Genomic DNA, 16143 nt, shown 5'->3' on the forward strand with positions numbered 1-16143 from the left:
CATCATATTTTCGTCGAACATTTTGATACATTTTTAGAGATACTTCCTCCTCAAGAAAAACAAATTTTTACGTATGTGATAAACTTGCAAAGTTCGGATGGTAAAACACCTCTTCATTATGCATGCGAGAGTAACAATGTTCGAGTTGTAAATTTACTGACTGACGGAGGCGCGAATCTCAACATTAAAGACACATTTGGTATGTTACCATTACATTGTGCATGTAAAAATGGTAAATTTGAAACAGTCGAACTATTAGTAAAGAAAGATGTAGACGTTAACATCCCCGACAAAGAGGGTGTTTTACCAATTCATTATGCTTGTAAAAGTAGCCAATTTAAAACAGTTGAACTATTAGTAAAGAAAGGTGCAGACGTTAACATCCCCGACAAAGAGGGTGTTTTACCTATTCATTATGCTTGTAAAAGTAGCCAATTTAAAACAGTTGAACTATTAGTAAAGAAAGGTGCAGACGTTAACATCCCCGACAAAGAGGGTGTTTTACCTATTCATTATGCTTGTAAAAGTAGCCAATTTAAAACAGTTGAACTATTAGTAAAGAAAGGTGCAGACGTTAACATCCCCGACAAAGAGGGTGTTTTACCTATTCATTATGCTTGTAAAAGTAGCCAATTTAAAACAGTTGAACTATTAGTAAAGAAAGGTGCAGACGTTAACATCCCCGACAAAGAGGGTGTTTTACCTATTCATTATGCTTGTAAAAGTAGCCAATTTAAAACAGTTGAACTATTAGTAAAGAAAGGTGCAGACGTTAACATCCCCGACAAAGAGGGTGTTTTACCTATTCATTATGCTTGTAAAAGTAGCCAATTTAAAACAGTTGAACTATTAGTAAAGAAAGGTGCAGACGTTAACATCCCCGACAAAGAGGGTGTTTTACCAATTCATTATGCTTGTAAAAGTGGCGAATTTAAAACAGTCGAACTATTAGTAGAGAAAGCTGCAAACGTTAACATCCCCGACAAAGAGGGTGTTTTACCAATTCATTATGCTTGTGCTAGTAATAAGGGTGGATATTTAATAGTAGAAATTTTATTACAAAAGAACGTCAAATTACATGTTGCCGACTTTAATGGCTTATTACCAATTCATTATGCTTGTAAGAGTGGCACAATTAAAACAGTAAATTTGTTAATCTCTGCAGGATCTGAAAAAGATGTCAAAGATAAATTTGGTCATTTGCCAATTTTTTACACTCGTGAAAGAAAACAGACTGATATTGTTACTTTCTTGTCTTAAAAACTATTTCAGATTCATTATCATAAATTCTCTTTAATCTTTGCCATATTTAAATTTTAAAGTAATATGAACATATATTTTTATTAATTAAAAATCCAACGTTGCATGTTACAACCGAAAACATTGCGTGAGAACTTTAGAGTGAAAAATAATATACCATATACAGAGTGTCTCAAAATTCGCGATTTCCGAGTTCAGAGCGTTGTAGAGAATCACTTCAGTAGTTCAAATATGAAAAAAAATAAAGATTTGAGACTTCCCCACAAAGGTACATTGATCTGAATGTGTACTCTTTGAACTGCATTTTCTTCAAATGCAGGGTAAAAATTGTAGTATTTATTGTTATTTATGGTGTAGATGATTGTGGATAATAATAATGTAAAACAATTTCTTGAAGAATTTGCTTTATTTGAGAGTAAACAAATCTTAACTTTTTGTAATTTTTTTAAAAAATGGAACAACAACTTGGCAAGAAATTAGTCTGTTACTATGGATGCAGGCAACTATAAATTTTGTCAAAATCTGTCACTCCGCTAAAAATTTGATGCAAATGATGGATTTTTATTCAAATAATGAATACGCAGGCACGTATTTGATTTTGGAGACATCAGATAACAGACCTCGCCTATACCATGAGCGACAGCCCAATCGACTGTGGGGTCAATTTCAAGACGTTTGCGACGTCGCTATTTAGCGACGTTGCTAAGGTAGCTGTGATGTGATTGACGTTGCTACGTCGCAAACACTTTTAGCGACGTCGCTAAATAACTTGAAATTGACCCCTGCGTCAGCTAACTCCAGGAGGGTTTTGTTGCTGGACGCGCTAGTATTGTAATGATTTCACACATGGAAAAGCAAATTCTTGCCGCTTACCGCAACGATTCAAAAATTAGCACACGAAACTTGAGTCGTCAGTTAGATGTGCGTCTTTCTTTAGTGAGCAAGCTGCTTAAAAGTGGCAAAATTGACATTACTTAGCAATGTCAGTTCCGAGGTTTCGAACGTATCTAAGCAATACCAATAGGTAGAAATCATAAGGTAGGTCAGGATGTGAGTTTTAGAATCTTGTCGCATTGAGCAAAATTAAAGTGCTTACATCTTCTTAAGGAAATGCGAAAAAAATTTTTTTTTAAGTATTTACGGGCACCACTGGGTTCCCTCTACCGCGCTCTGAATTCGGAATTCGCTAATTTTGAGACACTTTATATGAGCAATTATGGTAGTCATTATTCACGAGGATGACGTTTGCAAAACGAGCCGTAGGCGAGTAAAGTAAATCATCAGAGTGAATAATGACCATAACTGCGAATATAATACTATACTTTTTCTACGACCAAATAGTGAAATTAAATTTTTACAAATGAATATTTTAACTTTAATCTATTTTAATAGTTTGCAATACTTAGAGATGGTGTGGTGATGTCCATCGTTAAATTCTCCTTTGATGTCTTGATAAAGGAGTTATTTTGTATCGACTGAACAGTTTTTTCTGCCGCATCCAATTTGATTTGCATTGAGTCGTCGATATACCCTCCGTGTCGCTTCAAGGCCACCTGCGTTTACAAGTAAAGTTGCTGAAGATCTCCTAAATGAATGTCCAGTTAACAATTCAGGGTTAGAAAGATCCAAAAATGTGGCAATTTGTCTCCCCATCGAAGCAAACTTGTTAATTCTAATTCTTTGACTTGTGCAACGACCATTTTGATAATTGAGAAAAAAAGAACAGCATGCAACATCAGGAGGGCGTAGAGCAACGTATTTCTTGATTATTTCATAAAAATCACCTGTAATTGTAAATTTGCGAACTATCTTGTTTTTTGTGTTCGGTAGGGTTACTAACATTGCAGAAGTTCTAAATATTTATTTCTTTCATCTCATTGCATGAGCAGGCACCCATGACACCCATAATTAATGCCACCTAAGTAAAAAAAAACATTAGTAACATTTTTAGTCACGTAGGTTTTACAAACTGTACCGTGTTTGCCAAATACATTTTGTCATTTGCATTCTTGATGAAATTGCGTATCTCTTTTGAAGTGAATGTTTTAGATTTTTTTGGTTTGTATCCATCCGATTTACTGTTAGTTTTCCGTAATTTTCCAATTTTATATTATGATGAATTTCAAGAGTGCTTCTTAACATGGAATATTGAGTCCAAAGTGTTGAAGATTTATACTTATCAGCCAATTCTCCAAAATAAGCCAAAACTTCAGACTCCCAAAAAACGAATTTGCTTTTTTGTCCAGTCCATGAAAGATTTGTATGTAGTCTCATAAAGTTTCACCGATTTAGGTGGCAGTAAAGCGGCCGTTGTTGCTTTTGCTGCTTTAGTTATCTCGGTAAAAGTAGAATTTTCCAAATCACTATCATCACTATCCATTTTTTAATATAAAACCCTCTGTAGTTTACTGCAATTATTATATTTAGAACGTGAAATTGTAAACAGCATCAGATCACGAGAATCAACAACTGTCACCATGGTAACGCTGCTTCTTTTCTGTGATAGGTTAGCATAAGCGCGGACGATTTGAAATAATGCAAATTGTCATAGCAACCACCCAAGGGTTTTTTATTGGCTCAGTGCACCAGTGAATTATAAATGATGATTGATTGACTGATGATTGGCTGAAGGTCGTAAACCATGAATTCATTATTCACATGCTTGAAATATAGGTAACATAGTAGTAGTTTTTAATTATGGTTTTATTACCGTAGTAAGGAGACTTAAATGACCATGGGTAACTCACTAAAAGAGTGCCGTCTACAAATAATGAGGGTTGAAGGGAGATGCTACATTTGACGTTTGGATGTTTAAAATAATTCATATAATTTTTCCTTTACGCAGAATTTTGAAGCAGAATTTACCGTTACAGTTTGTTAGATATCCCCTTAATCGAAAAAGTTGAAATAATGGAAATAAGTATTATTAAATAGTCGTAGAAAAAAATAATGAGTGATAGTTAAACGCCTTGAAAATGACAAACGAGCGGAAACTTAAGGCGTAGTATCATCTTCAATGCATGTAGTAATGTACAAGGTGTTTATAAATGTTACAAAAACAAAAACAAAACAAACTGTTCTAATTATGATTTGAAGTCAGAAAATCAAAAACTTAGACACAAAATCATAACTATTGAAATTCTAAATACAGGTTGTTCCAGAGCTTATGACCCAGAGAGCAAGGGAAGGTGCCGACATCAATACAGGTTGCGAATTCAAAAACCAAATTAGTCTAAGCTTACTAGTATTTGAACAAGGACAAGAAACTGACAGCCAATCCCGAAAGCTTTTGCATAGGTAGAATAGCGAGAAAATAAAAGGTTATTTCAATTTTCTAGGCAACAGGACCGTAATGTCAGCCTGACAAATAGGCAACAATACTCTCTATTTTGGGTATCTTAGCAATTATAAAAAAACCCTCACAATACCTCTGGCTATCCTTGGTTCAGTGATCGTGATTGTCTATTGTATTTTTGTCTTAATTCAATTATCTTTTGCCCGAAACATTTTTCGTTTTTAAATTTTGGTTTCGTACGGTTGTCTGCATGTGCCGATTTTCGCTTGGTCACGAGTTCTGGGACACCTGTATAGTTAAACATAGTTATGTTCACTATGAAAACAAAGCGGCAACATAGTGCATAACAAAAATTCTAGAGCCAACCTAGAAACATTTATAAACACCTTGTACATACAATTGTCCAGAAAGTGGCGCACCACCTTCAAAGGGAGTAATTGCCATGAGTATTAAAATATTATTTTTATACTCAATGGTAATTGGGTGGTCTACCAGAGTACCAAAAAAATTTAAAAAACTTTCCACTCGCTCTGTTTTTGGAGCAAGACCAAAATAAATTAGAAAAATAGAAATATCGATGAACTGTTTTCTCAATAATTTTAATTTCCAGTATTCAAAGCCACAGAAACGTTGCGATTGTATTGTTGGCATTATGTCGGCTTATGAACGAGTAATGTAACTATGGTTCCATGCGAACGAAATTTTTTCCAATTTTTTTGTTTTTTTTTTGCACCATGCTTTTGCAAAAATAATAAAAATTGTATTTGAACGTGAAATTATTGCACAGAAATTGTTAATTTTGGCATTAAACTTTTACTCATCAGTCCATCATATTATCTCAAAAAATTGAAAACTTTTTTTTTTATTTTTTTGCACACGTCTCTACGAAATTAATAAAAAATATATTTGCACGTGAAATTATTGCACAGAAATCGTTAATTTTGGCATTCAACTTTTGCTCTTGAACCCATCACATTATCTTAAAAAATTAAAAACTTGTTTTTTTTTAACATTATTCGGATGATCTATGGCATTGTCCGATGACACAGAATCACGGTGGTGCTCGACTTTCCGGACACCTTTATGTGTCAATTAACTAAATTATACAAATTATTATGTAAGTAAAATACTTAAATTTACCTGGAGATTGTTTAAAAAAGGTATAAAATAAAAAATGTATTTATTTGTTTTAATTTTTTAGTTTTTTTTTTGTAAAAGTAATAAATTATAAGGTTGTAAACTTGACCAATCAGATCTTGAAATTGATTAAAAATCTGACTGAAAACATAGAATGTATTTGGTGACGATAAAAACGAGACATTTGTCACACCCTTGACATAATTAGTCAGTGACCTCACCAATGTACCTACTTATTTCATTCAAATTATAAATCACACACGGAATTTTTTAATAAATTTTTAATAAATAAAAATTTGTAACAGAATGCTTACTTTGTCAAGCTTATTTTCTCAACTGACTTCTAAAAATCTGATTGACAATTTCATCGAACAACAAAATCAGGCATTCGGTAAGTTGACTTTTCGAAAATTTAGTTCTAAATCTCTTTCCTTCCGCAGATGGAAAGTTACTGAAATTCTTCCTGAGACTCGTGTTTTTGTAAGTAAAACCAAACCTGAGGTGAGTTTTTACTTTCCTTTGTAAATTGTAATAATATTTTAACAATATTAATAATTGTTTAGAACATCCCAATATTTGTTGTGACTGTTCCTCTACTGCCCCCTTTGGAAGCCTGTTTGTTCAATAACAAAATTCCTATTTTAATTGTACAGTAAAAATTCAAAAACTAAATCAACTTGATAATTCAATGAATTTATTTTTAGGTAGCCCGAAGAATCGATTGACACTTTTTCTAGCAATTGGTATCACACTAGAAAACCTTTTAGAAAGCAATTGGAAATTCTCCCAAAATACTTTTTTTCGTTAATAGATTTTTGTATCTACATACATATGTATAATACCCATTATGTATAGTTGTATAGTTAATTTTTCAGTGTTAAATAATTTTGTACATACATGTAATAGTATAACATAATTAAGTATTAGATTAACCAAATAAGCTAATGAAAAATGTTTGCACGAGCTTTAATTTTATTAATCATTGTTATTATTGTATTTTTGAAAGGTAGCACACCAAACACGGTTTTGGTTAATTTAGTAGTTTATTGTTTAATATAAAACACTCTAACCAAAACATTGTTTATCTTAGATTTGATTTTCTCCTGTGTATAATTTTAAGGATTTGTTTTAAGCTTGAAGATTAAATACAAATGAAAATTTTTTCTTTGTCGGTTCAAAAATATTAGTGGTACAAATTTACATTTATTTTTATTCATTAATTTATTTATAAACAAAATCAAAGAAAGTCTAGAGTTTGGTAGCTGTCAATACTTTTGCAAAATTCAGTGACACACTTGTACACAAACTTGAGTTGTTTCTGAAACAAAAATCTTATTTTTCGTACAACTTTAGGTACTACTACCTCTGAGTCGACAAACGTCCTGCCGCTTCTTCGTGCAACTCTAACAGCACTGCAGGCGTCAATTTCCGCTTCGGATTTGAACTGTTCTATGACGTATGACGCAACAACAAACAAACCACTAGCAGTGCAACCATCACTAGAAAAATGTTGTTAATAAAACTAGAAAAAGTACACCGAGGACAAACAGTTGTACTCACCTACACAAAATGAAAGTTGGTCTAGGTGGAACTATTTTTGTAACAGCATCCACCAATGCAACAAAATGTTCAATGGAACTGGGCACCAACTTCTTCTGTTTCCATTCAGTAAATTCAAGCACGTAAACATTTCTTTCGACAATAATCTGCAATTTATTGTTGAGTTTTTTGGTACCACACCGTGTACATACCTCTTTGGTGACTGCGTCATAAATCAATAATGAAAACTTGAGGACTGAGCAGTACGATGTTCGACTTGCTTTGACCAAATTGAGCTCTATAACCTCTTTAGCCCCTCTGTATAAATGTCTTTGAAATGGAACTCTCTAGGAATTATTAACACTTATTGGAGTATTTTTTTATGTTCACGTGTTATCTTGTTTAAAAATGTGATGACTTCAATGGATTCATGAGCCACCATAACCCAAAACGATGCGAAATTCTCCATTGTTGGTTCTTGTGATACGAGGAATTTACCGTCGCATCCATAACGAATCGCTAAATGTTTTTGTTAAAGAATCGTATTTTAGCTCTTTGTAACCTCTTTGTAACAAACCTGAAACGACCAAGCTTGACTCCTCTTTACTTTCTGCTTTAGGAATCAATTTTTGAAGCATTGTGTCATCTTCACATAAGATATCCACGTACTCCAATTGGTGTTTCAAACGTTGTTTATCATCAGATTCGTTGAATGGATTTTCTTGGTCCATTAGACATTCCTTGACTGTAAAGTGAGCTAAAGCGTAGTGCTCCTATAACTAGAATTAACATCTTTCTTGTGGTTTTAAATGCAACTTACCAATTCTTTCACCATGAAAAGTCGTTGCTGCTTTAAATTCTGAGTCAAGTTATAAAAATCGACTGTTCCCTTGTCTTTGATCATTTGTAGAGCCAAGTGGCATAGGATTATAACTCCAGTTCTGCCAACGCCGTACCTAAAAGATCAGTTAGTTCCAATGGTAAAAAATATAAGAAACAAACCCAGAATGAACAAGAATAGGACTGCGCATTCGATCATTCTTTTGCAAAAACTTGATGGCGGGCAAAAGGTGATTAGGAAAATACCTCTGGGAATCAGAAACCCATTTTATTTGAAATTGAGTGATCAATCTTTTAGTTCCACCATAAGAAACTTGAAGTTGCCTTCGAGTATAACAGTCGAAAATGTTTTGACTGAGTGATGTTATTATCATTCTGCCACACTCGTAAATTGCGTTTTCTTTCGGGGGCCAGTATTCTGCACACATTCTCTGAAATTTATATGGAGATAGAAATAGAGAATAGTAAAATAAGCAAAATGTACTTCTTTGTTTTCAAAAGTGTTTGACACCATTATGATGATTTCAATGTTCTCCTGCCAAATCATCCTCCAAAAACTTTTAACTGTTTTAAATTTGGGTCCTTGGGCCGCTATGTAAGCCTTAGTGCGATTGTAGCCCTTTAAGAAAAGCGGGTTTAAAAATGATTAAATATGATATCAATTCTTCTAGTTTAAACAATAATTACGTCAATATAACTGGCATTGATGTAGTTCCCTCTCCCAACTCCAGCTAAATTCCTCAGGATAACACGGTTGCAATCATCTAAAAAATAAAATATTAAATCGCAATAAATAGAAAGTGTCGAAGACGTTTTATACACGGTAAATACTCCTCTCGTCTTCTATTCTTGTCAATATTCGAAGCTTGTAGAGCTATTGTTAGAGGCTGCGTTACTTTTACATCAAAAGTCTGAAATGAAATATAAAATTTAGAAAAATAAAAAATGTTGCAACAAAAATCTTACATCAAATTCTTGTTTCAGCTTCTTTAAAAAACTTTCAGATAAAAACTGGTTAAACTGTGAGGATTTGATCTTCTCAGACTGTTCTAATTTATTCATCAGAAGCTCTGTTTCAACAGTCCTGAATTGAGGGATTTTGTTTTTCTTTAAATAAAGACACACCACTAACAGCAACAAAAAGAATATCAAGACACTTGAAGCAGATCCCACGTAGATTAACACTCTATTCTTCTCTAGCGCTGAAACTGCTGGCAATGTTTTCAACGGCAAAAGAGGACTGTCCTTGTAGCCCGCGCTTGTGAAAGCTCTCACCACTAACCAATATTCAGTATTCTCTTTTAACGGTTGATTAAACTCAGGTTTTCCACATCCGATAATAAACGACGAGTTTATCTTTAAATTTGTAACATTTCCGAAAGGATTCCAAAAATTTTGAGTCACTTGTGTCTCATTGAGAGGCCACGTCTCGTTACTTCCGTCCCAAAATCCAAAATCTTTCTCTTGTTTCATATTTTCTGTTAACAAAATCAAAGAATAAGCAATAATTTCTCCATTGATTTCACTGAAAATTTGCTTTGACAATGTAAAATTAGCAGTTGTGGCGTTGGTCGTCGGTGCAGTCAAACTGCCGTTCAAAACTGGAACTAAAACTTCTATTAGGAGGAAATTTTGTTGGGTCAAAAACGTACCACCGCTCTTCGTTTCAAATGGAGGCAGAAGAATTGAAGGCAATGTAAAATCAGTGGTCCGAACGCTAATACTGATGGTATATTTCCGAAGAGGTTTGAGAGAGATGTGTGCAATATTTTGAGTAGTATCAGTACAAATAGTTTTATTTTTGGCTTCAGTGCAGCAGACTTCAAACGTCGCGAGCGTGGTGGGAAAAAAATCGTGTGCCACTTCCACATTGTAAGGATGTGTTTCATTGCCACAACATTTTAATAGGGTTACTTTGGTAATTATCTCGTAAGAATTGTTTTGGTTGATGGTTGCAGAAGGAGTAGAAAAACTGAAGTTATAAACATCGTTTTCGCCTTTCAATATGTCGATTCTAAAATCGCAAGGTTCTTCTCCAAAACTTGTTGTAAACTCTGTCGCAGACGATTCAAATTGGCACAGTACAATCAATTTGGTCGTCTTTTCACCGTCTAGTTTGAATGTTAAATTTACGGATTCTTCCCCAAGACCAATCGTGCTAACATCAAAAGGGTACGGTTCTAAAAATAAAAATTTAAATTTAAATTACTCAAATTTTTATAGCTTTTACGTAATGTCTTGACAATGTATCTAATTTTGGAGCTATTTTTTGATGGAAGGACATAATTTCTGCAGACACTCCAAGCTAAATTCAAAGAACTGTTCAAAACACGTTGTCCAAATTTGTTTCGTTGGTTATTCTTCCCCAAATCATGTTTAAGGCATGGCAAAATCTTTCTGTAAGTATTTCCCGTGCCATCAAAAAAAATAGTTTCTGTTTTCTTTAAAAAAGCGTCATCTCCAAAGTTTTCACTCGTAACTGGAAAAATTTTACAAGAAATTTGAAAGAGTTTTACAAGTTGACACGTCACAATTCTCAGAACTACTTGATTGAGTTTGGGGGCCAACTCAGATGATGTGGCCAATACTCGGTGTTTAGTGGAGCACACCTGAGTGGACCACCAAACCTTGGGCGCCAATTGACCTGAGAGTATATTAATCAAATGCCGCGACATTAAAGTATCTGACGAAAGAGTAAAATGAACACAAAGATGAACCCTAAGATGACCACTAACTCAAAATACAAAGTAGTTTCAGGAGTATAGTAGTGCCGGTTTCACTCCATGACCGTAAGGAGTGACTCCGGCATGAGTTCAAAAATTGTGAAAACGCCTCAGAAACATCTATCTCGGAGTCACTCCTCAAGGTCGTGGAGTGAAACCGGCATCACCTTACTTCTATTACCACCAATTTGATTAACTTTCAGATAATTGTTGTCAAATCTTTTGATCGAACCACCAATGGCGATTATAGAAATGCAAGTTACATCGATGTAATTGTCATTTTTACACAGTCAGCAGCAAAAGAAATGAGCGAGATGAAAAGTTGTAGTAAACTTTTACTGGGTGGGGTCCATAATAATCTGCACTATCTTAAAAAAAATTGAGGGGACGAAGAAAGCTTTGTTGTTGAAGAGTTTGTAATTGCGCACATGTTATTTTACACGGCCGTGGATTTATGAGCCACGATTTTAGAATTGACAATTATCTTCTTTATGATAATTTAATGTAAACAGAAAGTAAAAGAAACAAAGAATAATATTAATTAATAATAAATAATAATCGCCAGAGGGCCAAATTTGCGAGGTTCGAAAATACCGTCGCTCTCTATCTCGGAAACTACGATAGATAGAAAGATGTGGTTTCTGTCATGGTTTTTTCCACATTTCGTTTGCTTAGAATTCGTTCTTAAATTTTCTAGAATTTAAAAGTCTGTTTTTCGAAAAAAAAATTAGGACAAAGCAATGTGAACTTTCTTCTGACAATTTTTTATTTATTTTTGGAGCGATATTTAGGCTTATTTTACGCAGAATTTTGAGTGGAATCCGACTGCGGACTCAAAATCCACCTACTACAACAAGTAACTAAAATATGGCCGATTAAAGTGGCGAATAGTGAATTTTCAATTCCGAATTTTTTTTATGCTCAATGTCATCGACAGCACAACATAATTGCGTCAATATTTGTCTTTGGCTGTTTTTCTTTACAATTTGCTCTCAAATACCCAAAAATTTTATGGTCGCCTATTGCGAGAAAAAAATCGATAAAAATGTTTAAATTTTTTATTTATAAGCCACCACTCGTAACTATTTGACGTACTAGTCTAAGATTTGGCCAGATTATAAATCTTAAGCTGCTCTTTCGATTGGTGGTGTATAACTCAAAGGTATTTAGAGTTGTCGCTCCGAAACAGTTTTTTGAAAATCACCCAAAAAAACTGTTTCAAACAGTTTTTACTTGGTAATGTGTGAACCAAACATAAGTTATTGGTGCTCATTTGACGCAGAATCTTACGCTCAATCCAAAACTGGTCTAATTTTTCCCGTACATCAATGAGTAAGTGACTCCGTTATAGGTTTTATGTCGATATATCATCACTAGAGTCATTATAGGTAAAAATTGTCAACCCGCCTATGCCGAAGTCACTTCTCAAGCTCGTAGAGTGAAACCGTCAGTACCCTACTACTATTATCACTAATTTAATTACCTTTCAGATAATTACAACAGAGTCGTTGTAAAATCTTTTGACCAAACGAGCAATGGTAGCTATATACATAAATACGAGTTACATCGATGTAATTGTCATGTTTGTACAGTCAGCAGCAAAAGAAATGAGCTCATAGGCGGGATGGCTCGTAACGAGGTGTAGCAAAGTCACATTGCTTATCTGCTCTCTCATAAATCACTTTTAAGAGGACCAAGCTTTGTTGAAAAATTTGTAAATGCGCACTATGTTCTTTACACAGCCGTGGAAGGTTACATTTTTTAAGATTGTGAATTGATTGTAAATTGGTGCTCCATGTCACAAAAATTACGACAGATGCATAAATACGGTTTTAGTCTGTTTTTCTCGCAATTTTTTAGAAAGTCGATAATTTGATTTTTTCTAAAAAAAATTATATGACTGTAACTATGTCAAATTTTTTTGGTCGATATCTCGCTCATTTTTAGAGCAAATTTGCGTTTTTGAGACTTATTTTACGCAGAATTTTACGCAGATTCCAAATCTTTATTCAAAATTCACATACTACAACGGAAAACTAAATTATGACCAAATAAATTTTTGAATAGTAAATTTTCAATTTGAAATTTGTAATGCTCAATATCTCTGAAAGTATGACAGATTGATAGACACACTTTACGTCAACGTTTTTTTTCTTTTGAATTTGTTTTTAATTATCCAAAATTCGATGATCGAAAAAAAGATCCAACTCAATACATTAAAATTTTTGAGTTTTTCGTTTTTTGATCGATCGCTGCTCTTAAACCATTTGATCTACTGATCTGAGATTTTGCCAGTTGAGAAGTCTCGAGCCGTTCTTTCAATTGATGTAAACTCAAACGTATTTAACGTTGATTTTGCTCCGAAAAAGTTTATTGAAAAAATCACCACAAAAAGACACCGTGAAAACATTTTTATTCAATGTTTAGTTTATTTCGAAAGCAAACGTAAGTTATTGGTGCTCATTTGACGCAGAATTTTACGCTGAATCCAAAACTGTTTTAATTTTAAATTGGTGAATTGAATTTTGGAATTAAAAATTTGATTTTTTATTGAGGCTTATTTTCGCAGAAATTCAAACTAATTCCCAATCCAAAATCGTGTAATTTTAGCAACTAAACGTGTCAATGTTATTAAATTTGCAAATCGTAAATCGTAATTTAAAAACCGTTGTTGTAAAATCCACAGCTGTATAAAAAAACGTAGTGCGCATGTAAGAATTCTATAAAAAATTTTTGTTTTCTTAAAATTGAGGCTTCAGACCAAAGGGTTATTTCGACACGACCACAATTATTAAGAAAGGAGAACAAAAAGAGTCCTAATCTATCCCAAAACAACAAAAGAGACCCGCGATGACCAAAATGTTTTATATTTTGTCTAGACTTATTAGTCTTTCCTAGGTCACTCGAAATGAGGCACTCACCATTCATTGTTGTTTCAATGGTTTCAATAACTTCTTTTCCAATGCTGTCTTGATGCGTTTGTGCAGCTACTCCAATCGTATAGTTGGTACAAGCATCCAAATTCTCAAAAAAATAAGAAAAATTGGTTGTGTTGTACGTTTTATTTTTGAATTTGATGACAAATTTCTTAATTTTGCACTCTTCAATTAAGTTCCAATAATGCGCGAGAGTAAAATTTGAAAACTTCTTGTGAATAAAGTTGACTTGAGGAGCTGAAATATTGTCGTAGAAAGTTAAAATTAAAAGAATGTTGAGTTTCTTACCGGTGGTACAGTCAACTTGACATGCTTTGGTCATTTTGCAGCCACAATTGTCTTGTTTTGAGTCTTCAACGGAATCGAAATCTGAAGAACTGGATGTGTTAAGTAATCTTAGAAGTATTATCTATTTTAATAGCTTTTACCTACATCCATTTTTTTTTCTTCGTCGAAACGTCTTAGATCAACACCCCAGTATCCATCATATCTCCCATTTTTTGTCCCTCTGACTAGTGTTATATTGCTTGCATCAATTATATCTAATTTTAGAGGTTTCCACAGTACTGAAGAGTTACTGTTTGTCGCATCAAGAATCTTTTTTTGTTTTCCAGGTCGATACACTTCTAAATAACAATAAGGACACAGATAAGCAAATAAAGTCAATTCTAAGTTTGGGAATGAAAGATTCGTTGGTTCTTTTGAAGTGAGATTAGCTGTTCTTATGGGATCTAAAACCAAAAGTTAACTTTGCTAGTCAAAAAATAAAAGTTTGTACATTCATGAATTGTCCAATTAATGTTTGCTGTGGCCGCCACTTTAAGATGCGAGAAGTCGTCTTTTAAAAAATTTGTAAGCAAAATGTGGTTTTCATACAAACACAGTGTAGTATGATTTGTCAATATTGTATAATGAATCCATTTGTCCCTATCATTTGCATAATTACGTTGATCAGCAGGATGATTTCCATTCTGTATGACCGAAAACTTAATGTTGTAGGGCGACAGTACAGAGAAAGATAAAGACGATCGAAGGTGAAAAATCATAGAGTTGTTGAAAATCGTCTTCAAACCTAAAATTTTTGGTAATAGTAGTCAAAAATTGAACTGCGACTTCATGCTCATACTTAAAAATCGCTGATCAGTGACAGGTCCTTGTAAAGTGTCCGACGCGTTTCGAAGAGTCCAGCCCTTCCAATCATCGTCATCTTTTAGAAAATCACATTTATAAATAGTTTTTTTCATTGGTGAATACAACCTGTGAGAAAAGTGGAGTTGATTTCTTGACAATTAAAATAGTTTGAACTCAGTGCTAGCATCAAGAACAGAAACATTTTCTTTGGACAAATAATTCCAACTGAAAAAGTGAAAATATAATATAGTATCAATAAAATGTGGAAGTTTGATCTAAAAGAAAATAGGAAGGAATGATTCAATGAGCAATGCCTAAAGCTGTCGGAATTAAAGAAAATAATGAAGCAAATGGAAAAGAATATTCTGAAACAAAAAACGTCTCTTTCAATCGGCAATCAGATTATTAATTTCTAAAATCTTACAACTTTGGCATTGTAACCTTTGTAAAACAACGAAAGTTTGTTTTAGAAACAAGCGAAAAATTGACTGAAAAAAATTGCAAAGTTCTGATCATAAATATTTATTTGGAAAAATTAAATCTTTGCCCTCTCGCGATTACTCAAACAGTAATCGGTCATAACTGAGTTATTTATGGACATTTGGAAAAAACTACGATAGTTTTCAATTTATGGTGAGATTTTGATGTAAGTTGTTTTCTCGAAAAATACCAGAAAAACGATGGCGAAAACACATCTCTCTATCTGTTGTAGTTTCCGAGAGATGAAGCAAAGATATTTTAGAATGTTATCAAACTTGCCAATCGTTAATCGTGATTACTAAATCGTCGTTCATGAATCCACAGCGGAGTAAGAAAACATAGTGCACTTTTACAAATTAAGGTAGGTATCTAAAAAAATAATAAAAAGAAACCTCGTAAATATTACTAGTTGCGTTTTTAACAACAAAATTTCCTCGTCTCCACAAAAACAGGTGTACTCGAATAAAGTGCAGATTTTAACTCCAATATCAGACACCCTTGTTGATGATAATTCTGCAAAAAAAATGAAATTTTAATGGGGCAAAACCCCTTTGGATTACCCGTTATTCGACACTTATAGCACTGAATTCAACAACTGTTTTCCGAAGACTATAAAAATGGTTCGTACAAAAAACGTTTACGCTCGCTTCTTATCATACTTGTTTAACTTTTACTTAATTACTGGCTTTAAAAACATCATTTTCAAAGGCAACTATTGCAAAAAAAGTAGTTTGTTTGAAATAAATTAGGACTTCAAAAAATCTTTATTTGTTTGTAAGATACCGATCAAATGCTCTCCATT

At 33.5% G+C, this 16143-nt stretch overlaps 1 protein-coding gene and 2 long non-coding RNA genes across 3 annotated transcripts; 1 reads left to right on the forward strand and 2 right to left on the reverse strand.

Annotated features, from left to right (window-relative positions):
- Window positions 1-5684: 5684 nt before the first annotated feature.
- Window positions 5685-6479, forward strand: LOC148176737 (uncharacterized). The gene is made up of 4 exons (XR_015769763.1): window positions 5685-6083; window positions 6133-6193; window positions 6256-6339; window positions 6397-6479. It is a non-coding gene; the product is annotated as an uncharacterized LOC148176737 (long non-coding RNA).
- Window positions 6480-7324: 845 nt separating this feature from the next.
- LOC148176738 (uncharacterized) lies at window positions 7325-14062 on the reverse strand. The gene is made up of 12 exons (XM_088032798.1): window positions 14019-14062; window positions 13716-13967; window positions 10302-10550; window positions 9038-10251; window positions 8892-8982; window positions 8759-8835; window positions 8556-8690; window positions 8234-8502; window positions 8052-8187; window positions 7809-8004; window positions 7444-7750; window positions 7325-7398 (listed from the first exon to the last, which is right to left on the reverse strand). The coding sequence occupies exons 1-11, from the start codon at window positions 14050-14052 to the stop codon at window positions 7596-7598; spliced, it is 2808 nt and encodes a 935-aa protein (XP_087888924.1). The 5' UTR covers window positions 14053-14062; the 3' UTR covers window positions 7325-7398; window positions 7444-7595.
- A 667-nt stretch (window positions 14063-14729) lies between these two features.
- Window positions 14730-15078, reverse strand: LOC148176739 (uncharacterized). The gene is made up of 3 exons (XR_015769768.1): window positions 14988-15078; window positions 14857-14937; window positions 14730-14802 (listed from the first exon to the last, which is right to left on the reverse strand). It is a non-coding gene; the product is annotated as an uncharacterized LOC148176739 (long non-coding RNA).
- Window positions 15079-16143: the final 1065 nt, after the last annotated feature.

This window comes from Gnatocerus cornutus, chromosome 3, assembly GCF_029298725.1.
Source record: "Gnatocerus cornutus isolate USDA-ARS CGAHR chromosome 3, icGnaCorn1.1, whole genome shotgun sequence".
NCBI classification, from domain to species: Eukaryota; Metazoa; Arthropoda; class Insecta; order Coleoptera; family Tenebrionidae; genus Gnatocerus; species Gnatocerus cornutus.

Bases quoted from the DNA above. Each gene is read 5' to 3' on its own strand.
- LOC148176738 (XM_088032798.1), bottom strand. From the start codon at position 14,052: ATGACCAAAGCATGTCAAGTTGACTGTACCACCG. The intron at 8,691-8,758 runs GTAATTATTGTT...CTTTTCTTAAAG, and splicing joins TCAATGCCAGTTATATTGAC to GGCTACAATCGCACTAAGGC. The intron at 8,503-8,555 runs GTACATTTTGCT...TATAAATTTCAG, and splicing joins ACACTTTTGAAAACAAAGAA to AGAATGTGTGCAGAATACTG.